This window comes from Mauremys reevesii, linkage group 2 (assembly GCF_016161935.1).
Source record: "Mauremys reevesii isolate NIE-2019 linkage group 2, ASM1616193v1, whole genome shotgun sequence".
NCBI classification, from domain to species: domain Eukaryota; kingdom Metazoa; phylum Chordata; order Testudines; family Geoemydidae; genus Mauremys; species Mauremys reevesii.
This window is the reverse complement of record NC_052624.1, coordinates 36,139,385-36,165,745: the sequence shown is the minus strand read 5'-3', so window position 1 is coordinate 36,165,745 and position 26,361 is coordinate 36,139,385. Positions and strand designations below refer to the sequence as shown.

General features: G+C 40.1%; 1 protein-coding gene across 8 annotated transcripts in view; it reads right to left on the bottom strand.

The window, feature by feature from the left end:
* PIP4K2A (phosphatidylinositol-5-phosphate 4-kinase type 2 alpha) overlaps positions 1 to 26,361 on the bottom strand; it is a 194,382-nt gene that overhangs the window by 89,513 nt on the left and 78,508 nt on the right. For 7 of the 8 annotated variants that reach the window (XM_039523547.1, XM_039523540.1, XM_039523541.1 and 4 more), the window contains 2 exons: positions 1,914 to 2,011; positions 693 to 789 (listed from right to left, as the gene is read on the bottom strand). In XM_039523547.1, the coding sequence (XP_039379481.1) occupies positions 693 to 789; positions 1,914 to 1,978 (162 nt within the window). In that variant the 5' untranslated portion in view covers positions 1,979 to 2,011. Of the gene's footprint in view, positions 1 to 692; positions 790 to 1,913; positions 2,012 to 6,014; positions 6,082 to 26,361 lie in introns of those variants that run through there. The other variant, XM_039523546.1, reaches the window with a different exon arrangement.

Below are 26,361 nucleotides of genomic sequence, written 5' to 3'. Positions count from 1 at the left end.
TGAAATTTCAGATGTAAACATCTGAAAACCTGAAATTGACCAATTTAAAAACCCTCGGGCTGTGAAATTAATCACCATGAATTTGATAGGGCCCTAGGGATGCGACAGGAGGAGGACCATGAATTTGATAGGGCCCTAGGGATGCGACAGGAGGAGGAGAACAGACAGACAAGTACTGAGGACACAGAGACAAGAAAAAGCTAAGGACCAAGATACTGAAAATTGCAAGAAACAAGAAAAAATAGGAAAGAGGCAGAAAAAACTCTTGCTGCCTCAACATTGTCTACATCAAATGAAGAGCCAGCGGGCATCACCCTACTAGGGCTTCGCTCTTGGATCCCTTATTAAATGCCTAAGCAGACTCCAAACCCTCTCCCCCAGTTTATAATTAAAAAACAACCCCCTCCAAAAACAAAACAAAAACCCCACTTTCATGTGGGTCTATAGCTCCTGCACAATCTCAACTACACCACTGACAATCTCAGAATTAGTATACTCCTGTCCTGTTCCTTCTTAATTATCACTAAGAAGGGTGGGAGAAGCCCATTTTCTCACTGAATAAGCAGACAGACTCTCAAAGTATAAGCCTGACTATGATCTGTGGGCAGACTTCTACACAAACTGAGATTTCCCTGCTCATAGCCAGTGGAGTTATGAATAGTTCTTCACACGTATATTGATAGTGAACCTACCTGAAAGTCCTGATCATCTATTCCAAATCTCTCTCTCAGATTGCGGAATACCATTGGACAATATTCCTTAAATTTGAAATGACTTGGCATGTTTTCTCTGAAATAGAATGAAAAACAGCAAAATTCACATGCATGTTCAATTAAAGAACTCAGGACAATAACATCTTAAGCTTTTGTACAAAACAGAGACAAAGCAGACTTAAGAGTCCATCTACTCCAACCTCTATCAGGTCTATTTTCTCTCTTTTATAGACATACACATAGGGCTTGGTAATCAGCTATATAAGAACCGGATGAAGCCCATACATCTAACTTTTGACAAGTCTTCACATCTGGACTAAAAACAGTGAAATAATTTTCCCTTTGCCCTACTAATGCTCTAAAGGAGAAACCTTAAATTGGATTATACAAGGATTCAACTATGACACCAAAAAACTCAGAGAAACATCAAAGCTTTTATAAAACACGGACTCCTTTAATGATGGATTAGTTTTAAAATCCTATAATTAACCTCCCTGTTATACTCAGAAAGAGTAATTGCTGCTACTTCTCTTTGAACTTTGCCACAAATTAGAAGATAGAAAATAATGGAATCATTCCATTTCCTAGAATATTTTTACCTTCATTTTATCTTTATAAAAGTGCACATGCTATTATTTTGTATGTGAAACACACAATGACTAATGTACATTGCTGAAAATAAATGCCTGAAGTCATTATTTTGCTAAATCATTCTAATAAATTTCTAACTAATTCCATAGTTTATCATATAACAGAATGGGGTAATATGGTCAACATTTTATATGATTTCATATCAGGGATTATGAAAAGGTGTACATTCCTTATTTGGCTTTGAAATACTCTCTATCCCACTGTTTATACTGATACATACCTTTTTTTGTTTCAGATATCAAAAATCACTGTACAAAGATTTATGCATTTAAAATACCTAAACAAAAATTTCCATCAGAAACAGAACAATCATTTTCTAGGTATAAGATATTCATGGGTAATAATATACCATATGGCCAAAGAGTACTACCCAGTAGGCCCTGCTGTTGCTTTTTAGAATATAACAGATGGTTGTGTTTATCACAGGATTAACTTAATCAGCAAAACTTTACTCCCATTCATTGAAAAATAACAGTTTATAGAATTTTGTAAAATATCGCTGCCAGGGGGCTTTATCCCCCTTTACAAAGGGTTGTTACTTGCACTTACTTGTTGAAAAGGTGATTGTCCACCTTTATCTTTGAATATGCTTTGAAATCATCTGGCATCAACATAATAGGGATTTGAACATGGCTCAGTTCATTGATCTAGAGGAGAAGAAAAACAAACATTTAATAACATTTTAGCTTTGCTGACACTTTACAAATACACTCTACACATGACATCGGGCAAAGATGGTATGTTTAGTTTGTTTTAAAACTTGTTAAATTCAGGAGAACAAATCCTAAAGCAATTTCAGTTTTTCTGGATGAAAAATTTAATGACATTTTAAAGTTACATGCGTCCAGTTTTATCAGTAAATGTGGCATAGTTACTTTGAATTATTGTTAGAATGACCGATGTCATCAGTTGCCTGTTCAGTAATTTTTTTTAAAGTGTTGCTTTGGTCAGGGGCCAGCTATGATGGAGAGAGTAGGAAAAGCATTCCTGATCTATATTGTAGTAAGTGCCAAGAACCTCCAAAGTACTCTTGGAAAGTACTACTTCTCAGGAATGTCAATCAGATGTGAAATCAGAGTAGAAATTGTGTTTAACCATGAAAATGCTGCTCCTCTGTATTGGGCAAAACTACTTTTCTACCCCAGATCATTTGTCACAATTTTGCCAGATTTCATACACTAATTACTACTTTCCCTTACAGCCTAAACTAGTCTCTCTCCCCTCTCCTCTCAGTATGTGCTTGAGTCCTACTACTGCAACTGTATTGAAAATAGACGCCTTGATTTAAACATTTCTTCTTACACATCTTCTCACAGTCCACCTTTTAAACACCTCAAAGTAAGTATATTTCCAATGAATATTTTAAGGACTGTTACAGATCCATTTGAATGCAATTTCTATTATTGTCTGATGGGTGCAGTATTATCATCACCATAGTGGATGAGGAGTTGAAAGAGCTAAGAACACAGATAATGAGATGGCAATAATATTGATTTGAGCTAAGGCCATGGCCTAGCGATACCTCCATGGCAGCTTGCTGTGCTAACTTAGGTAACCCTCTACTTCTGGGTTAACAGAGCCTGGAAATGCCATGGAGGTAATGTGCTCAGATATGGACCTGAAGAAAAGTAGGACAGAGAAGTGCTTTGAGTAGCTTCCTGAAGTCATCTTCAGTCATATCAGGAGTGACAGAGATTGAATAGGTACCATACTAAAAAGTGACCCCCTAAGCTTAGAGGACATCCAGGGATCCAGAAAGTCTTTAAAAACAAAACAAAAAATACCCACTTGTATTTAGAATTTGCTTTTGTTTCAATGGTAATGGTTCCTTATAGGGCAGCTATAAAATTTAATTGAAAGAAAGCCCTTGTTACAATGAAGAATTTCATGGCAATGTATCACATTAAATCAGTGTAATATAATAATGACTACAATTATAGGTCTCAGTTCAATTCCTGTATTGAATCTGCCAATGCAGATTAACAACAATTAACAATTCTACCAGATTTTATTGTCAGATCTCAGAGGAGCACCCTACTGATGAAAGTAATAATAATTCCAAGTAAAAATAAAGTGTAATATTTTTCACATAAAATCATAGTAATAACAGAACCAGACACATTACCAATGAATAATATCACTAATGATCTCATTTATGCTTCTTGCACTTTTTAACTGAGAAGACATTCTTTTGTTTTTATGTGATATAATGTCTCATTGATACGTCTATTTTAGTCGAAAGTTGTGGTAGAAGGGAAAAGTGCAGAGAAACTAGGGAAAGATAAGATACTTTTTGATGCTAGCCAAACAGATTAAAAAGAGCAACTGCTTAAAAGAACATTGTCAGGTTAAAAGTATTAGAAACAAAACAAAAAAAAACACACAACAAATTTCTTTGCCCAGGTTCCATTTATTATTAAATCTTTATATATATTTAATTTAGGCTTCAATCCTGCATTGGACATATGTAACTTATGTGATATATGTAATATATGTAACTTAGGCCTTGATTAACATGAGGGCAAATACTTGAATCTGCATGGAGACTCACTAACTTGGGGTAAATTGGAGAATTAGGGCCTTATCCAGATAGGCAGTGCAAAAAGTAACAAAAATCAATTAGTTTCTAGTTAATTTAATGTTCTGGTTCATGTACAATGCTGCTATGTCTGGGATGCAAACATAGAGGAAGAATGTTTGGGTTATCCTGTTTCCACTGGAATTTTATTTCTTAAATTAATAAAAACATTTATTCACCTTAATTTTGGAATATTGTAAACTTGTTTTAACAAAGCCTAAATTCTGGGGTAAATCTGACTTGACAGTATCCCTTTAAACTAGGGAATGTTATAGGATTATATTTAAAATTTCAAAAATGACCACTTATGTCACACTTTTAAATTCATTACATTTATTTTTTAACAAATATTGGTAATTGTTTTCATACATCAAAAAGAAACTTCACAGGTACTTCACCTCTTTTGAAAACAAACATGTTTTTGTTGTTGTATTTATTACTCTCTTAAATTTTCCAGCACAGTATTTGAACCACAGCTTAACAAACACAATAATTAGCACTGGTTGCTCTCAGTGGACTACAATAAGTTTTAACTTGGTAACATAGTGGAAAAACAATTTCAATCTCTTATGACTGCCCAGCATGAACTACTACCTGAAAATGATCTATTTTTGTTTATGAATCAAGTGCTCAATAGTCCTTTCAAACCATTAGTGAAAAATCCATGGAGAAAGATCACCAAATACTATACCCAGAAAGTATTTTTAGTCATGGCTCTTACAGGGTCTGGATCCTGGTCCTGAAATTGAATTTGCATTGGCAGATCTTTGTGCTCATGCAGAGCCCTGTGAGCTTCAGTGAGGTTTTAAACATGGGAAAGCCTCCCTCTATGTGGAGCCAAATGGAGGAAGAGAGCCTTAGTTTGCCCACCAGGGAAGAGTCCTGCACTGGCAAGGATATGGGGTAGAGATGACCTAATATGTAGGATTCTAATTTCCAGAAGTTTAATTGTAAATATTATACAAATGGAGTGGTATAGGAAGGTTTCACTGAATCAGAGTAGTGGTTTGTGAGTGGCTTGAAAAATCCACTTACCATGAACTTTTGGAGAAACTGAGCTTTCTCACAAAATAAAAATTAAGATGTTAGTCCTTACAAATCTGAAGTGGGTGTAAACCAATGTAGTGCTGCCTTCCTAAATCTACAGCCAGACAGCTCCACTGCTATCTCTGCTGTTTACAACTTTCCCCAGTGACAGCAGGGATCCCTGAAGTTCATTGCAGTTACTTGGATCCTTGAGGGCAGCAGTGAAATTGATAAGAATCAATTTTACTTCAGTGCTGTTTTGGAAAGCTCTGAGGCCTTGGCTACACTTGCAAATTTGCAGCGCTGCAGCAGGGTGTGAAAACACACCCTCTCCAGCACTGCAAATTGCGGCGCTGCAAAGCGCCAGTGTGGTCAAAGCCCCAGCGCTGGGAGCACGGCTCCCAGCGCTGTACGTTATTCCCCACAGGGAGGTGGAGTACGGACAGCGCTGGGAGAGCTCTCTCCCAGCGCTGGCGCTTTGACTACACTTAGCGCTTTGAAGTGCAAGTGTAGCCAAAGCCTGAGCAACTACAGAGATAGGCACTGGAGTTATTTAACAGAGAACAGGGCCCAAAAGGCAAGTCTTTGGGGATGGGCAAAGTGGTGAACCCTTCTGCACATATCACAGTATCCAAGAGGTTCTAGGAAGAATGCTCCTTCCTCCCAGAAGTCTGAGCAGCCTCAGAATCCCTGGATTAGTAAGTGTTTGGTAATTTTTTCAAGACCTACTTGTAAAAGCATCCACAGAACCTAATAAATCACTGTGACACATTCTCATTAAAGACAACGAACAGTAAAAGCAGCAAGAACTGTTGACTGAGCACTCACTACCATCTAAAATATGCAGTCTTTGGTTGATTTCACTGTTCTTCATAAATTCACACTGGAACAACCTGCACTGATGATTCAGTAATGATACAGGACCATATTTAACCATCATACAAAAAGCTGGATAAGAGATAAACATACAGATATCTTACAGTATAAGTTTGTTATAACAGATAACAAACATGGATGTTTAGATTTGCTTGCATATAATTACCTACTCTTTTAGGTAGCTTTAGTTATATTAAAAGTGTCCTGTTCTTTCAAGTAGGAGACAGGCACTCTACACATCAAATTCTGGCAGCTTCCTGGAATGAAGGAGAACAGATCTTCAAGTAGGCACAACCACATGTTGCCAAAGCAGCACCAGTGTGTGTCTGTATTCTGGTCACAAGCACTCTTACGTGTTTTAAGTATTAAAATAAAAACTACTAATTATGTTTAATTCACGCATCTTAAAAAGGTAACCCATTTAATGTAAATTAAATTTATTCAGCAAATTTAGGATTTTATATGCATCTGAACACCATCAGATTTTCTTAAATCTGTTCACTGTTCTAATTTGCGGAAAATGTCTATGACTAAGACTTGGTCTATAGATTGTTCATGAGCAGTATGGTGTGATAATTTGATAACTGAAGTTCAAGCTGTGTTGCTTAGTTTTAATTGGACTCTCAGTCATATGCGGTCATTTCTGTTCCCTGACTGAATAAATGTAACTAAGAATCAGATGTACGGTGGAAATATTTGTATTTACATATCAAACATTTGCTTTCTCCAGAATTCACATAAAATTCCACAAACATTCCCTCCAGCAAGCTCTTTTGCTAGATTATGAAGAAAAATACATCAGAAAGGAGCATTAATGCAACCTAACAGGATTTAACTTTTTGTTTGAGAAAAAAACAGATTGTTTTAAGGTATTCACTCAGTCTTAGAGTATATGACAGTCAGTTCTCAATCTGTCTCTTCTAGAACAAAATAATACTGCATAAAACCAAATGTGACCTTTAATTGCCTCAGTTAAGGAATGACACCTCCTAGCAGTACAGACCATCAATTAACTTAAACCGTTCAAGCACAATGTCTAATTCTTCAAACACTGCTACGAAAACCTTCTAGCTCTGGCGCATGGCGTGCATGCACACCCATGATTGGAATATATATATATAGGCACCGTCACTCAAAGAAGGTAGACTTCTTCATGTGCTAATATTTTCTGTAGGCTAGTTTTAACCTGACTAGTTTTGTAGCTCTATGCAACAAAGAAAGGGATACCATGTCATCAGCTCACTGTGGAAACTGTAACCATACAGATAAAGCAGCTTTTGATACAAGAGGGGAGGAGCAGGGGTCAAAGGGCCTCATTCTCCACTTCATTACCCCTATTTTATGCTCATGTAACTCACTTAAGAAGCCAAAATAAAACCAGTGCAATAGAATGGAGAATTAGGCCATGTCTACACCAGAAATGCTTTGCTGGTATAACTATGTCCGTATACTGTACCAGCAAAACATTCCTAGTGTGGATGATGATGTACGCGCAAACCTGCACTTTTACTGGTATAGTTTATTCCATCGCCACCAGCCCCCATCCTGTGAAACAAGATATACTAGCAAAACTGTGCTTTTGCTAGTGTAACTGCATCTACTCTCTGGGCTTTTGCTGGCACAGCTTCTGGGATTACATCTCATCACATCCCTGACCAACAGAGCTATCCTGGAAGAAATCTGTAGTATAGGGTAGCCTCAGGCTCATATGAACACATAATCAGCATCTCTCAATCAATATTAACAACGTAATTTTGTCACAATGAGGGCTGTTAACTTTTTCACTTACGACCAATAAGTAAATAAAACAAGTAATCATCTTTTAAAGATACTTAATAGAGTAAGCCGCACATCAGATATTTTATACCTTTTAAGTGTTTTAAACCAATGACAAACCTGCGCTTTGGGATAACATTCAATCTCATGCTCTTTTTGTTTTAAGGCCACCTATGGCACAGAATTTAAAGTAATATTTATATGAAATCTGACACGAAGTATTTTGTACATGCCTCCACACCGAAGTTAAGCACACATACCTCTCAGAATAGTGCTTATACCAATGCTGCTTATTCACATGAGAGAAAAGAAAAGTTATTGATTTAAAATGCCATTAGAGAAAAGTAAGGAGGGAAAACAAAACATAAAATTGTTAATAAATGAAATTTCATTTTCAAGGTTAAGAGTGTAACACCAACAGCTATAACTGAAAACTACATTACAACAGCTATAACTCAAAAGTTTAAAAAATAGTTGGAACTGTTCTATTGGCAAAGGTCATGAAATAAAACTGCTGGAACATTCATTTTCTTCTTAGCTGTTTCTCTTGAGTGCAATGAAGTCACACGTCTATAATGATTTCCCACAAAAGCTGATTAATATGCACCAATAAAGTATTAGGGCTTCATGCATGGAGAAAAATAAATAAGAGATTCCTGTTTGCAAAGGACTCAAAACCAAGTATATTAATTTAATTACTATTAAACAAGAGAATCATCACTTACAGCATAAACGAAATAAAATTAAACCTATTTGTAGTGAAATGGGAACGCTACTTTCAGTGCAATCTCTGGTACCAGCCTCTCTCTCTTAAAATTAAGCATGTGTCCGGACTTTTTTTTAGTCGCATACGTGTGAATTTTTGCCCTATTTTTGTTATCTTTCAATTCATGATTTAAAACAGAACACTATCAACCTACTCAGTAACAAAGAGGTACTTTCTTTAGGGAAAATAAGCCCATATTTTTTATATGTTAGTAATAGGTTGAAAAGAAAAAAAACTCTACAGGAATGCCCTGACCTGGAATTTGAAACTGTGAAAAAGTTTGGAAAGGGAGCTGAAGACATTTTGTGCTGCAAACATTGTAAACTAGAAATATAGAGAAAGACAAATCATAATGCTGAACATCTCAACAGTAAGTCTCACCTGAAATTAAAGCAAGTCAAGGAAAGGTAACACAGGCTTCGTAAAACAGTTTGGGAAGAATGAGACAAAAGCAGCAGCTGTGGATTTTCCATTTACTGTGCTTTGTAGAGATTCCAAATAATGATGTCTGTGGTTCAATCTTTTTATTAGCTCTGCTTCATATGTATACTGCATACTCCATATATTGCTCATCTTTTGCATGTAGCCATTGACTACGCAATCAAAACTGTTGCATTCTGGGTGGTCAACACATTTGTGCTACATTTTCCAGTAATATATAAATATGAAAACAAGCAAAGGCAAGCTTTTTTAAAAAAAAAGTCTGTGAAGGCAACAAGGTGAGCCTAAGAAGTTTGCATGTGCTCCCTTGTGTTGTGCCATCATACTGGTTTTCCTGGATCCAGGCAGCAGGATTCATTCCTAGCCATTGGGACAGCATAACAGACCTTCTCTTTAAAGAAGATGATACAGTCACCTCAAATAAGACAATGGAAACCAGTGAGAACTGTAATGCAAGTTATATTGTCTGTGTGTATTTTTTGGAAAAAATCTATGGGGTTCATTTGCAATTAGAAACAAAATGTACCTTAAATGTATGTCTGCTCTGCATCCAAGTACTTTATTGCTGCTTGTATTCTGACAGAATGAAACCTAATGCTTAATTACTTACTGTAATTTACAAGTTGATGCTTATATACATGGCGCCTTAAAAGAAGTGAAACCTCAAGTCAGTGGGCTCCAAAAGGCAACTCCTTTCATCTGCAATGCATGCTTTCACATCAGAATTTCAAAGCAAACTAAAGCCAACTATACCCCGCAATATATTTGATGGACTCTATGGATCAGGATCTTTTTTTGCCAACTGTAAAGTGTTTGATCCATTTGTCAAGCTCAGATGTCATACAATTTTAGCAACTATGAAAATATGCTGTGTATTTTCCCATGCAAGACAGAAGAGTTCAGGAATGATTTTGACTTATACATGGCATGTGAAGTGCCCTGTGATGACAGCATACTAGCACTTGAATACTGGAGAAGTAAAAACAAATACAAAAATCATTGCCTGTCATGTGCAGTGCAGAATTACATGCATTTGGAGTATCAGTAACTTCAGAGTCTGTGGAAAGATTATTCAGTCTGTTCAGACAGCAAAATGCTACACATGCCTCTCCTAAGACCAACTTGGGCAGCTAAATGTTTTGTACTACAATAAGTACGTAAGTTCAAAATTGGACAGCTCTCTCAACTTCTTGCAACTGTGAAAATTCAATAGATAAAAACAGGAAAAAATGCTTAAATCCCATAATTTCATGCAACCAAGAAAATTAAAATAGATTTTAAAAAATGATTAATATAATATGTATCTGCCAAAATGACCATTAAAAAAACCCGCACCTAATTCCACCAAACCCAAGTATAAACATATGCACTACAACCTTGACTATCTGAACTTTAGCTATCCAGAACACCCTATGATCTGGAGCAGTGCTGCATCAACAGTTGTCTACTAATTACTAAAGCTATCATTAATCACAGTTAACTAAAGCAATTAACTTAAAACAAATTATTTTTTTAAATCAAGTTAATCATGATAAATAGCAGTTTTAATTTCACTTAAACAATAGAATAGATCAGAGATTCTCAAACTTCATTGCACCGTGACCCCATTCTGACAACAAAAATTACTACACGACCCCAGGAGGGGGAATGAAGCCTGAGCTCACCCGAGCCCCACCGCCCCAGGAGGGGGTACCAAAGCCCGAGCCCCACCTGCCCTGGTGCAGAGGGGGGCCCCAAGCCCAAAGGCTTTAGCCCAAGGGCAGGCAAACTTTTTGGCCTGAAGGCCACATTGGATTTGCTAAATTGTATGGAGGGCCAGTTAGGGGAGGCTGTGCCTCCCCAAACAGCAAGGCGTGGCCCAGCCCCCACCCTGTATCTGACACCCCCCCCCCCGCTTCTCACCCTCTGACCACCCCAACCCCCCCCCCCCCGGATTCTTGTCCCATCCAACCCACCCTGTTCCCTGTCCCCTAACCACCCAGGACCCCCCACCCTTGACTGCCCCCCACCACCCCATCCAACCCCTCCTCGCATTCCTGACTGCCCCCCTGGAACCTCTGCCCCATCCAACCACCCCTTCTCCCGGACCACCCCCAGAACCCCTGCCCCTGACTGCCCATCTTTGCCCCATCCACCCTCCCCTTCCTAACTGCCCCCGCAACCCCTGCCCTCATTCAACCCGCCTGTTCCCCACCCTCTGACCGCCCCGACCCCTATCCACACCCCTGTCCCCTGACCAGCACCCCAAACTCCCCTGCCCTCTATCCAACTCCCCCCCCACCCACATACACTCCCTGCCCCCTTACCACGCTGCCTGAAGCACCAGTGGCTGGTGACGCAGCTCAGAGTACTAGGACAGGCAGCCACGCCACCGCGCAACACAGAGCACCAGGTCAGGCCGCAGCTATGCAGCCTGCCAAAACCTCACAGCCCTGCCGCCCAGAGCATTGTGCTGGCGGTGCAGTGAGCTGAGACTGCAGGGGAGGAGGAACAGCATGGAAGGGGCCAGGGGGCTAGCCTCCCAGGCCAGGAGCTCAGAGCCTGGGCAGAAGAGTCCCGCAGGCCAGATGTGGCCCACGGGCCGTAGTTTGCCCACCTCTGCTTTAGCCCCAGCCAGGGGGGCTGTAACCTGAGCCCTGCCACCCAGGGCTGAAATCCAAGGGTTTTGGCTTTGGCCCCAGGAAATGGGGCTCAGGTTTTGGCTTCAGCCCTGGGCCCCAGCAAATCTAAACCAGCCTTGGCAACACCATTAAAACAGGGTCATGACCCCCTTTGGGGTCCCAACCCACAGTCTGAGAACTCCTGGAATAGATAAACAAAATAGTATTTTTCAATTCACTTCATACAAGTACTGTAGTGCAATCTCTATTGTGAAAGTGTAACTTACAAATGTAGATTTTTTTTAAGTAACTGCACTCAAAACCAAAACAATGTAAAACTTTAGAGCCTACAAGTCCACCCAGTCCTACCTCTTGTTCAGCTAATCGTGGATACAAACAAGTTTGTTTATATTTACAGGTGATAATGCTGCCCACTTCTTATTTACAATGTCACTTGAAAGTGAGAACAAGTGTTAGCACAGCACTGTTGTAGCCAGCATTGCAAGATATTTACGTGACAGATATGCTAAACATTCGTATCCCTCTTCATGCTTCGACTTGTAGATTGCACTTTTATCTTTTTTACAGAGCAAATATTTGTAATAAAAATAATAATATAAAGTGAGCTCTCTACACTTTGGATTCTGTGTTGTAATTGAAATCAATATATTTGAAGATGTAGAAAAACATCCCAAAATATTTATAAATTTAAATTGGTATTCTATTATTAACAGTATGATTAAAACTGCGATTAATTGTGGTTTTTTTTTAATCTCACAATTAATCACAATTTTTTTAATTGTTTGACAGCCCTATTAATTACATTAGGTAAATAAATATCTGCACAACAGTGACAAATGGCCCAGGAAACATTCCCTTAGTTCATCCCCCATGATATTTACCTAAGCAAGGTTGTACTGTATATACATTGTATGTAAAAGGCACACTGAAGCATTTACCTTTTTAAGAAAGGCAAATTTTGGCACTTCAGATTGACAGTGCCACTCTAAATAGATGGTTCAGTTTGAAAAAATATCAGACTGCCAATCTCCTGAAACTGCAGTTCAGTCGCAGGGAGAGGGGCGCTTGCAGGCAAAATTTGTGTTTGCAACTCATTTTGCTCCTGCAGGTTTAGGATTGAATTCACTCTGGCAGGAAAATAGAGGTTGCAGTTAAATTGCAAATAAGGGAATAATAAAAGCCTACTGGACATTGAATAAATAGTAAGGCTCAGCTGGTAATGGTTCTGAGATTAGCATACACAGAGGTGTTCCCCAAAAGCCATTTTACACTGTGACATTTTAAAATAAGCTTAACTAATTTTACATGATTTCAAATCAAGCAATGAATATGCTCAAGTTGTTAGGCATTATTAATAGCCCTTATTTAATTCAGATACATTCCCCCCTAAATACTAGATTACCAGTGCAATGCCTAATTAAGCATTAGGTTTCATTCTGTCAGAATACAAGCAGCAATAAATTACTTGTATGCAAAGCAGACAGACATTTAAGCTGTGTACAATAAAAGCAGTTGACTGAAGATACTGCATATTTAGCTGGAGTGGACAGAGAACATTGATTCTGTTCTCTAACAGTCCAGTGCATATCTTCTTTTTACACTGCAGCTACGAGCTTGCACAGCATCTTATAGATGTTGTGGCTGGCTAGAAACTTAGAAGAGGAAAGGACCCAAGTCCACTAATGTCTGTTTCCACCCCAGTCAAATCACACAATCAAAATGGGCATGTCCAAGTGATCCCTAACGGGTGCTTCTAATGCAAGTTATCTTTCCATTTAAATTCCATCCATTTTATTTTTATATGCAATACATTAAATATCGGATATCTCATCTTTGATAAGAATGTAAGTATTAACAATCACAAAACATTTCTGCCTTCCTGTCAAATGACATGACCTTTTTCATACCAACCTCTCAGGGCTGAAGCTAGAATGATATTGGATGTTTTGTGCTAAACACTGCAGAAAGTCACAATTACAGCCCTTAGTGGTTTCAACAAACTAAACCTAGGTTGCTGTTCTCTTGGCAGATGCAGATGCCCACAGTTGTACAAGTCGCACTTTTTTCCCCCCAGATCTTTGTGAATGGGTAGACATTTCTCTACTATCTGCCTAATGGACCTGGCAGGGTACAAGTGAACTGGTTTGTTTATTGTTAGTCTGAGAGAAAGACGTGTGGTCTTTTTTGTTCTTTGTATTTTAAACAAAATTTATGTATTTAAATAGAGTAACCATATTTCCCTATGCTGAATATGGGACAGCTGGTAAAACTACTCATATTCAAGCGAGTTGACTGGCAATTAATCAGAACTATGCAGTACAAACGTTCAAATTAAGATCAAGTTGACTGAGCCCCCATTAAAAAGAAATACTGCGTAGCTGGATTCTTTTTATATGCCTTCTTATCTTTAAGGTTCACACAGAGAGGGGTGAAACAGACATCCCTATCTCTCCCCCCCCACACACACACAGAGGTGAGACACACACACACTCCTGCACACCTCTCTCACACAGGGGTTTGACCGACCAACCGATCCTCCCCACCCAGCACTCTATGCCCTCCAGGCCTGGCTGGGCTCCTGGGACAGACTGGTCTTCCTGAAGCAACACGTGGGGGGGAGGCATGCAGAGTCACATACCCTTCCCTTCCCCACTCCGATTTCTGCCAGGATTCCCACCAGAATGTGGTCAGTAGCAGCCTTTCGGCACTGTGCTAGAGAAGGGACAGGAGCTGCTTCCAGTTTCGGGGGTGGGGGGTGGGAGGGAAGGGGGATGGATGTCCTGGCCCATGTCTTTGCAGAGCTCATCTCTTCTTCTCCCCGCTGCCCCTGGGGCTGGAAGCAACTTGTTCCTTCCTGCTTGCACAGTGCTGAGAGGCAGCTAACACCTCCAGGCTGCTGCTGGCCACTGACATAACCCAGCTGCCTCCTGTCTCCCCCTCGCCCCCACCCTGGCTACAGTGTGGTCAGGAAGGGATTATTGTGCACCAGGGCCTAGGGAACCTGACTGCCAGGGCTTCAGATAACTGGCCAGAGAGGTGGCTCAGGAGGGGAGGGTGCTTAGAAGATGGAGCAACCCCACACTCCCTGGGGGTAGGACCTAGGGCAAGGAGATGGGGGCTGCTGTGGAGCCTGCAGGTTTGGGGGATGAATAGGCTGGAAATTGCTTCCCCTCCTCCCCACTCCAGAGCTTAGCTGAGGGATGGAGAGGCTTCCCCATGCCAGTGCTGTACAGGGCTTTGGCACATACAGGTCTCAGTACCTCATGGCTTTCCTGGGGCACCTGCCCAGCCAGAGGTGGGAGGGAGGGGGGAGGAAGGAGCCTGCTGGCCAGGTTGCTGGTGAGTTGAGTGCTCTGACCAGGGGATGGTTCTCCGCACAATGCTAGAAGCAGGACGTGCCTCACCGGTGGGGCTATGGAGAAGCAGAGGGGATGAGGGGGGCAAAGTAGGGAGAGGACAGTGAGAGGTGGAACATGTAAAGGGCTAATGGGCGGACAACAGAAAGTTTGTAACGGGCTGGTGCCTGCCCGCACTCACCAGCCACTGCAGCGTGCAGCCAGTGCCAGCCGGAAACGGGACAGGGAGCAGGGCCCTACTAGCCAAGAGCCAGCACACAGCGGGGGCTGAGCTGACGGACCAGCAGGGGGAGCAGCTGGCCCCCCGTGCTGCATCTTCGCCCCATCACAAGCTTTGCACACCCCACCCCCATCGTCAGCCACTGGACCCCCCCCCCCCACAAACACACACACACACCCCGCCGGTGGGAGGCCAGCAGCAGGACCCACCAGTACTGATGGGAGGAGGGGGGAGAGACAGAAAATACGGGACAATTTTGCCAGTTTTTAAGAAAAAGTCAGGACACCTGAAAGAGGGCTTAAATATGGGACTGTCCCTTTAGGGTGATCAAATGTCCCATTTTTATATTTAAACATATTTTAAACACTGGGGCTCACTGAATTTGGGCTAGAAGGTGGGGGAGACACAGAGAAGAGACTCCAGAAAAGTAGTAAAGAATCCTGTGGCACCTTATAGACTAACAGACATTTTGCAGCATGAGCTTTCGTGGGTGAATACCCACTTCTTCGGATGCAAGTCTGCTTTTACAGATCCAGACTAACACGGCTACCCCTCTGATACAGAAAAGTAGTGTTTCCTGGTCTAAATATTGCTATTGGGATAGTGTGTGTCTCCTATTAAAATACAGAGTGAAAGGGAGGTGATTATTTTGAAATCTTTGCAGTCTCACTTCAAGCGCTTGAAAAGGGTGGACGGTCAGCAGATAATTTTTGTGGAAAACATTTGTTTGTCGGAGACCAACACAGTCATTTTGTAAATATCATTTGACAGTTTAAGATGCACTCAAAGGCATTTTTGCAAGAAAAGATACTGTTATTCAGTAGGAAAACCATGAGCTACAAAAATATCAAGCAAAGTGTATTATGCTGAAATATGAGACTTAGAATTGCTAGGAGTCAAATATGCAGATCTTTGACAGTTCCTCCCCACCTCCCAAGCACAAAGTAAAAATAACTATTCAGACTTTTGTCAGTAACTACAGAATATAGTAAGAGTTTAAATGCCACAGGAGACAGTTCTGCTGTATAAATAATTCCTTAAGTCAGCCTCTAAATTAACACCTACTATTTGACTCTGAGGAAAATATAACGTATTTAATTTTAACTGATATTTTGGGATCTATTTTCACTTAAATGTATGCAGAAAAAAACCTTACCTACCTGCCAATTTAGTATGCTTTGAAGTTTTACCTGTCTGCTAACGCCCACCGGTAACCATAGTGTTAGCCTTACTTTCAGGGCCTACCTGTCACTGGATTGGCTTACTCGGCTTCTTCAAAAGCCACCAATGCTAGAAAAGTTGATCTGGTGAAGCCAAGTATTTCTGAAACTATATTAATATAGAAAGGCATAAATTTCACAGAATACTAGATCCTTAACATCTCAAACCTTGTTTTATATTGCATAAAATATTTTTACATATTTAGGTATTCCAATTGAAGCATCAATAGAAGGGGACTTATTTTTAAAGGAAAAAAATGTGCTACTTTTGAATTCTTGGGATCTGAGGCCTGGTCTACACTACGCGTTTATACCGATTTTAGCAGCGTTAAACCGAATTAACCCTGCACCCGTCCACACAACGAAGCCCTTAATATCGATATAAAGGGCTCTTAATACCGATATCTGTAATCCTCCCCGACAAGGGGAGTAGCGCTGAAATCGGTATTGCCATGTCGGATTAGGGTTAGTGTGGCTGCAATTCAACGGTATTGGCCTCCGGGCGCTATCCCACAGTGCACCATTGTGACCGCTCTGGACAGTGATCTGAACTCGGATGCACTGGCCAGGTAGACAGGAAAAGCCCCGCGAACTTTTGAATTTCATTTCCTGTTTGCCCAGCGTGGAGCGCCGATCAGCATGGGTGACCATGCAGTCCCAAATCCAAAAAGAGCTCCAGCATGGACCGTATGGGAGATACTGGATCTGATCGCTGTATGGGGAGACAAATCTGTTCTATCAGAGCTCCATTCCAAAAGACAAAATGCCAAAGCATTTGAAAAAGTCTCCAGGCTATGAGACAGAGGCCACAGCAGGGACTCAACACAGTGCTGAGTGACAAGCGTAACGGAAAGCCAAAGAATCAAATGGACGCTCATGGAGGGAGGGAGGGGGGACTGAGGACTCGAGCTATCCCACAGTTCCCGCAGTGTCCGAAAAGCATTTGCATTCTTGGCTGAGCTTCCAATGCCTGAAGGGTCAAAAACATTGTCGCCGGTGGTTCAGGGTATATGTCATCTATTTACACCCCTCCCCCCTGTGAAAGAAAAGGGAAAAAAATCGTGTCTCACCTTTTTTCAATGTCACCATATGTCTACTGGATGCTGCTGGTAGACGGGGTGCTGCAGCGCTAAACAGCAGCATCCCCTCCCCTCCTCTCCCTGATGGCAGATGGTACAATAGGACTGATAACCATCGTCATCATCCCGTGAGTGCTCCTGGCTGGCCTCGTTGAGGTCGGCCGGGGGCGCCTGGGCAAAAATAGGAATGACTCCCGGTCATTCCTTTCTTTAAGCTTTGTCTCCTGGAGATTCAGTCCTGCCTGGAATACCATAGCAGCTGGAGGCTGCCTCCCCCTTATTTTATCTCACTAAAAAGTCAGTGTTTCTTATTCATGCATTCTTTATTACTTTATCACACAAATGGGGGGATAACTGCCATGGTAGCCCAGGAGGGGTGTGGGAGGAGGGAAGCAACAGGTGGGGTTGTTGCAGGGGCAGCCCCTAGAATGGCATGCAGATCATCATTTCTGCGGGATGTCTGGGGCTCTGACCCGGAGCGGCTGTGCTCTCTGGTTCTCTAGTAGGCTTGCCCCATATTCTAGGGCAGGACTGACTATTTTTAGACAAAAAAAACATAAGAAGGGAATGACCTGGGGAGCCATTCCCATTTTTGTCCATGCGCCCCCAGCCGACCTCAGCGAGGCCAGCCAGGAGCACCCATGACTGCAGCAGACGGTGCAATAGGACTGGTAACCGTCTCTGCTACCCTGCAAAGGCAAATGAATGCTGCTGTGTAGCACTGCAGTACCGCGTCTGTCAGCAGCATCCAGTACATATACGGTGACAGTGAAAAAAGGCTAAATGGGCTCCATGGTTGCCATGCTATGGTGTCTGCCAGGGCAATCCAGGGGAAAAGGGCGTGAAATGATTGTCTGCCGTTGCTTTCACATAGGAAGGATTGAGTGACGACATTGACCCAGAATCACCCGCAACACTGTTTTTGCCCCATCATGCATTGGGATCTCAACCCAGAATTCCAATGGGCAGGAGAGACTGCGGGAACTATGGGATAGCTACCCACAGTGCAACACTCTGGAATCGACGCTAGCCTCGGTACATGGACGCACACCGCCGAATTAATGTGCTTAGTGTGGTCACGTGCACTCAACTTTATACAATCCGTTTTAAAAACGGTTTCTGTAAAAATCGGAATAATCCGGTAGTGTAGACATACCCTGACTCTGAACTACTGTACAAAATAATTAATCAAACACCTAATAAAATATCTATTAATTCATGCTAAAAACAGATGTTCTCATTAAAGAATTTTTAGTTGTCATTTTCAGCAGTATGAACATAACAAAGTATCTCATAGGTGAGAGAAGTTCATTGTTCATGCATCCATTATGGAAAACAGAATACTGTGACATAAATGAGAGAGAAGGAAAGAGAATTATTTGTAACAAATACTGTTTCCTTGTTGTCTTATATACATCTAACTTATCATTTACAGATTTGTCCCAATCTATTTATTGAAGAGACTGCTTTTTACACCATGTGGTCAGAGGTATACATATTAAGACGTGGAGCTAGAGAGACTATTTGGGTATTTACCAAAACCTGCTAATACAGCCATCTTTAAATTGAGACTATCTAGACCCCAAAACATCTAATTGAACATTATTTTATAATTTGGCCATCGTTACTTTTCCATGTAATTTTAAGTTGACATTCTCTTTCAAGAAAGTCTATGGAGCAAACTATATCAAAACAAAGTCACACCAAACCCTAATGTTAAGAAATGAATCAAAAAAAACCCTAAGGAATCAAAACATAGGAGATGTCCATATTCTAGAAAACCCAGTGCATCTGCTATACGTAGGCAAGTGTAATGCCTTATTTTTGCTAATGTAGTTTTAAAAAAACCTTCTGTGCCTCAGCATACACTTTTCATTTGAGTGCAAAACTTTACACCATGTATTTGCCAAATACTCTTCGCTTTTACACAAGTCTACCAAATAGAAACTGAGAAACCCAGATTAAATGTCATGATGCTCTGATACTCTAGAAAAGCTAGAACAGAAAGGACATGCATAAATGATACTAATGTCAATGAGGAAATCTGTTAATGAAGGCTGTATATTCAGGTATGTGAGAAACTTGAGATGCAAAGGTGTTTATAAAGTGCCAAGTGGCTTTTGAAAGCCAAGTAATGTCATTCACAAACAATCTCAGCCTGAAAGAGAAATTGCAAATAGCCAAAACCACAATAATTTGGATGAGTGGCATACACACAACAAACATGAGCTCATCTGCTTTTTCTAATTTAGCATTTAGAAAGAAAACAGGATGTGGAATATAGTTCAAACAACTTAGCATCATTTGCAAGTTATACACCAGTGAACACCCCACAAAATTGATAAAACAATATTTTACTTTTGGAGCAGAAATAGCTGAACACACAAATTTTCCTTATTGTGGTTTGCATACTAACGAGAAGTTGTATCACTACTATATCTTTCACAGAAGCTGATATCCTCCATTTGAAACACTTAGCATTATTATTTACACTTGTCAGAAGTGATTATTGATAGCAAATCTGACGTCATTTTTTCTAATTACTTTAAAGAAACAAGTTCCTATAGGTTAAAAGGATGTGCTTTAGTTTACCAGCTTTGCCTTGAAAACTTCACAAGAGAACATCTAAAAAAAGAGAGGATGTAAAAGGCACCAAGATAATAATGCAAATATTCACCTTTGTATAATGGTTTTAAGATGTACCACATTGCACCAGGTCAGACAGCAGTGAGAACCTCTAAAAGGTCTAAATTCTTCTCTCTCAAAATACATAAATACATTGCTACTTTCCTAGATGTTCTACTGTAGATTCTACAAAAAAGTCAGTCCAATAGACACATGAACACAATACCAAGGTACAATCATACAAAAAGAGCGTGTGATATGCCAACTACATTCCATAGAGCACTCAGAGGCTGCTCAAGCTTACACACTGAACCTGTTCTGAGTGCACTTCAGCCTTGATCTGTATCTTGTTAGCTCATTCTTCACTCATCCTAAGCAGACTGTCATATAGTGCTGCTCTATTCTCTCTCTCTTTTTTTTTTTAAATGGTGACAACTGCCAACTGGAAACTAAAGAATAAACAACCCACTCAGTCAAAGAATTCAAGATCTGAATTGATAATATATTAAATTCACTACACCGCCAGTTCACATCCATAAAGCTTTTTAAAAAAAACATTCCCCCCCAAATCACTGTTATCTGGCTATTCTGATAAACACTAGTAATCATCTAATAATGTTTACTGCACACAGACTTAATTGGCAGGTTTGTAACCCCAATTCTGCCATACAATGTATTTATACAATATATCCTGGGTCTCTAAATACTTGAAATGTAATGGTAAGCTCAAAGACATGTGTAAGCATATTTAATAAAAAACAAACATTAACAAGTCAGCAAAGAAAGCTCTACCTAGAGAAATAATAAAATAAGTGTTTTGAAAACAATATTTAAAAGCTAATTTACCCAGAACAAAAGGATACTTTTTGTAGCACATTCCACTCTACATTTTTTCTTCACTTCCCATTTTTATTGAAAATGTCTCAAGGTCAGGGATCCACTAAACATACTTGTTAGAGGATTTATCTTTCAGCTCATGGGAAAAGTCAATGTATATTATAGAGTCTGATTTCCAAAACTTATGTGACCACAGCTAAGCAGGTGGCTAGCTGTGACTACTGCTCACAGCGCAAAACTCATTCATTTCACTGTTACTACCTTCACCTTCTCCTTCACTTACCATGTGTTTATTTTGTCCACGTTATATCTTGTTGCAAGAGACTGTAAACTCTTTGGGGCAGCGAATGTCTGCGTGTAAAATTTTTCACAATGTGACTCTTCATTAAGGCCTCTATGTGCAAAAACCACAAATAATAAAATGTACTATAGGAATAATGTATGCAGCGTTGTTGTAGCTGTGCTGTTCCCAGTACATTAGAGAGAAGGTGGGTGAGGTATGGTAATATCTTTTATTGGACCAGCTGTAAAAGATACTACCTCACCCACCTTGTCTCAATAGGAACTATGTATAGTTAACAATGGCATATACTGAGTGTTCAGTAAAAAAAAAACAGGAGTACTTCTTCGGATGCATAGAATGGAACACACAGACAGGGGATATTTATACATACAGAGAACATGAAAAGGTGGAAGTATGCATACCAACAGGCAGAGTCTAAACAATTGAGATGAGCTATCCTTAGCAGGAGGAAAAAAACTTTTTGAAGTGATAAATATCCCCTGTCTGTGTGTTCCATTCTATGCATCCGAAGAAGTGAGCTGTAGCTCACGAAAGCTCATGCTTAAATAAATTTGTTAGTCTTTAAGGTGCCACAAGTACTCCTGGGTTTTTTGGGTTTTTTTTTTGCGGATACAGACTAACACGGCTGCTACTCTGAGTGTTCAGTGTTACTGTGCATGCAAGTTACACTGATTATACATTTTAAAAAATAAACTGAGCAAGTATACACAGTGTAAGTCTGCTGGCAAGCAATATCTCCCTTATACAATTTTCTATTGGTTGGGGGTAGAAGGATCTCAATAGTGAAGGGTTCATTTTCATCAGCATGTAAAGAAGTATAAAGGGAGTATTAAGGGATGGAGAAGGATACTGTGGCTCTCAGTGTAATTATGATAATTCTGTTGCATCAAGTACCCTCTTCTCCCTTCCAAGGTGCACTAGGCATCTGCTCACACTATGAACATATATTAATAAAGGGGTCATAAAACACAATATAAGTCCCCACCCAAAATACCAAAAATACAATTAGATATAAAATTACAATTTAAAAATAATTTTGGGTGGGAGGTAGTTAGAAAAATACCACGATCAGCTGAGGACAGTTGAAGAATAAGGCGTAAAATCCTGGCTCCCCTGAAGGCAAAACTCCCACTGAATTTATTGAGTCCAGGATTTCACCCAGATCTTTAAAAGACTTGGGCCATGTCTACACTACAAAATTATGTCAACCTAACATACGTCAACAGACACTACAGTTTTTAAATTGCTTGTGTGCGCACGCACACTTGGCTTCTTGTACCAGTGGTGAGCATCCTCACCAGGAGCACTTGGTTTCTATTGTATTGTCAGTGTGGGGCACTGTGGGATGGCTTCTGAAAGCCAGAAACAGTTGATGTAAGCAACACAGTGACTACACTGCATCATCAACCATTACTCTACGCCACTCAGGGAGGTGGTGTTACTAAATCGGCATGGAGAGGCACTTACGACATCAGGAGCCAAATTTAAGCAAAAACACTTCCACAGCTAAGTTAACACAAAGCAGCTTATGTTGACCCAACCAGGCTAAATTTAAAAGGTGGGTGTATGGGCCTGAGGTGATGTAATAAGTGAAAGCACTAGCCCTTGCTTCTGGAGACTTGGATTCAGATATTAAGTCACAGACTAAAGTAGTCTGATGGTTTTATCTGTAGTGGAAATTTGTACACTAGATGTACAACCAGTACATTGTATGGACTCAATACAACATTTCAAAGAAGATCCTTTCAGAACAACAATTTTTCTAAGCAATCAGGAAGCAAGAACCATAAAATTTCAGCAACAGATGTCAGAAATTTCTGCCAAACACGGTTTTATTGTTTCCTACAAATTTCAAGCTGTACCACAGGAAAACATTTGCATCAACTCAGCCATCTTGAAAAGAGATAATTAAAAACAATCTGTTAGCTGTTGCACCCAATGGGAGCAAATAATTCAAAACTACTCTTGCTTCCTAATTAAAAGGAATCTCTAAATTTGTAGAAATTCTTATTTCTCTCACGAGAGAGAGAGAATTTAGAATGCCAATTTCTATTAATCTGAGAAAATCAGGGCAAGTACATATTCTGGCACCAGTGTCATACACTAAAAACATTCATGCCTTATTATAAACATTTTTCAGATTTTTTTTTAATGTCCCAACATAAGTCATTTTTGGTTTAGGGTAAAGAAATTGTCTCAGATCTTTTGAATTTAATGTCTGCATTACTCCTTTTGTTGTTATAGTAGGTTGCAAATCTGTATCTGCACAGCCAAACTGGTTGATACTTGAATTGCCTTTCCTTACAAGTTTATTCCATATAATGTGAAAGATACAGGATATACATACAAATAAAGTGAACTGAATAAATTTCTCAACTAAATCCTCTGATATGATATTGCTCACAGATATTATGCTCTTCTGAATACTCATGCATGATTGGACATTAACATAATGCCCCTTCTACTTCTAGAAAACATTAGAAAAACCTTCTTACATACCACAGTTGGAGGTCTTTCTGCTCTTGCAGACCTCCATCAGTCAATGGGGCAGATAAAGTTCATTTAGCCAAAATGGTCATGCTCCCTAGTTTTCTCTATTTAGCTACTATGAACGTAATTTATTTTCTCCAAGGAACTTAAGAATTTGTTTTCATTTCTATGGGTAAGCATTCCCCAAATGACACCAAAAATACTGTGCAGTCTTAAGAGCTAAAGGAGAGCTTTTGCTAGCCATGTCAACTTCAGGATTTATTACTGGGCTTTTATGATTGGCTTCTAATCTAATAACTCCAGTATATTTGTATTCCTCATCTCCTCAGAATCACTGAATCAGCACAGTTGGTCATGTTTTTGGCATATTCAACTTTAACGACCCTGTGATGCAAGAATCTCTTCATGCCAATTAGCAAGGGAGTGCCCAGGGGTTACAGGAATCTCCTGAGTCTGGTATGTGCATTCTAGTTAGCCAGAAAATGTCATGTGGAGTCTCAAATAAAAGCAATCCTTGTGAAATATGTGCAGTCTGTTTAGGCACTGGTTACCAGCTAAGGTGAAAAACAGGTTCTGTCAGACAAGAAATATTTATCTAGCTGGCTGTTACATGTAAATTAATTATTATATAGTTGACAATGGGTCTCCTCTCATCAGTATGAACTGAACGCTAATGAAGGATTGTGAAAACTTCAAAGAGAGAAAAGTCACAGGAAGAGGAAGCAGGGGTCTCAACCAGGCTTGGTTAAAAAAAAAATCAGAGAAAACTTCAGGTGAGATATCTTCCTGTCTGAAGAAGCTTAACTTGTTAGTTAAATTTAGTTTATAAAAGCATTCTATGATTGTTTTATAGGAAACTGTTTCCAATATTCTTACTATCACTTGAATCTCTGCTCTTAGATATATTTATAATGAAAACAAGAATGCTTATTATCAAAGTTCTGGTGTTAAGAAAAGTGGTGGTCCTGAGCTGACTCTTACAAGCTGGTGTATATTGTTCCTTTGGGAACAGCAGACCTGATCATTCTGAGTGTTCAGTGGATATGGGGCAGGATACTACAGGGAACTTTCTGAGGACTCGGGGTTGGTGTGTGCCTTTCGTTAACCTGTACAGAGAGCAAGGCCTGCAGAAGCCTGGGAGGCAGAGTTTGTATTGCCAGAGGCTGATGATCTGGCATGTCTCTCATAAATTTATCCGTTAGAGCCATAACACCTACTGAGCTTCATATACTTGATCAAGCAGAAAACAAAGGGTTTCTATCTAAACCAGACACTTGCACATAAAGATACATTTGCACACTAAATGAGTCCTTCTTTAAAATCACAACCAGAACTGAATATTAGATTTTCAGAACCTTAAATGCTGAAATCATAAAAATGTTTAAAACCCTATTCTTTAACTCAGTGTGGAAAAAACTCAAGTCAACAACTTTTAACGTACCCATGGGCAGCACCTGACTCCTCCATTGGGGGGGGCAGCATATGCCTGGACCATAGCCCCACCCCCAGGTCTGCCCTCACTCAGCTTCACCCCAGCCCCACTCAGTCCCCTCCCCATCACGTACGCTTCTGTGCCCTCTCCTTCACTCACCCTCTGCGTCTCTTCGCCTCCTCCTCCAGCCACCCCAACCCAACACTCTCTTGAGGTCCAGCTTAAAGGTTACAAGCAAAACAAAAGCACCTGGAGTTAGCAAAGAGGAGTGCACAAGCCATAAAGAAATAAAAGAGAAATCTAATCACGTCTTCCTAGACGTTTCCTGATCTACTTGCATATCTGGGGTTTCAAATGAGTAGTTTCTAGGTACGATCTGATGATTTTTCATACCTGGCCCAAAGCTTTTTACAGCATAGCTCCAGCCCTCTTTCCACGCTCTGGGAGAATAACACAGACAAAGGGGAAGTTTTTTCCCCAATTTTAAAAGATTCTAGCCTTCCCATGGGCTCTTTTGGTCAGGTGCCCACTCCCTTCCTTTTACTATGGACTTCTTAACCCTTTACAGGTAAAGCAAGTAGAGAACAGCTACTAACAGGGATTTTATAGCTAACTGGCTGGCTGGGTGTCCATAAAAGGGAGATAGCCGTACCCACTTCATTTATCACAGATGCAGAGACAACAACCATCGTCATTATATCACAGGATGGACTGCATTTTGAGAGTATGTGAAGAAAAAAGACAAAAGTAATTTCTCAACAATGTTTCTTTTAATTTAGCTGACTGTCCCTATTTTGAACCATGACACCCTTGTTTGCATGACAATCTCCACTCAGATGAATCCAAAATACTAACATCCTAGAATAGATCTTGTAATAGTTTGTTTATAGCCGGTTTGTTTTCTGGATGTTATTTTATGAATCTCATCAATAATACTGATATTTGAATTTGCATTTTATGCATAAAAGTTGTTCATCTCATTCAATTTTGGACTTGATTATGCAACAACCTATATTGCAGGGGAAATTCAGTTCAGATTCTTTTTTTCTCCCTTTCAAAATTACAGAGCATTCTGTATATCGTGTGTCCCTTGTATAATTATGGACTGCAACTTAACAGTTCAATTAATGAAATAAACCAATAAAAATGCTTGACATTATCTTCCTTCACCTAAACTCTCTGCTGTGGATACAGACAAAAATGCAATTATAATTACACCCTCTACCCCGATATAACACGGTCCTCGAGAGCCAAAAAAATCTCACCGCCTTATAGGTGAGACTGCCTTATATCAGGTTTGGTCCGGTACGGCGTGCCGGACTGGACCGCCTTCCCTGACGGTGATTTAAA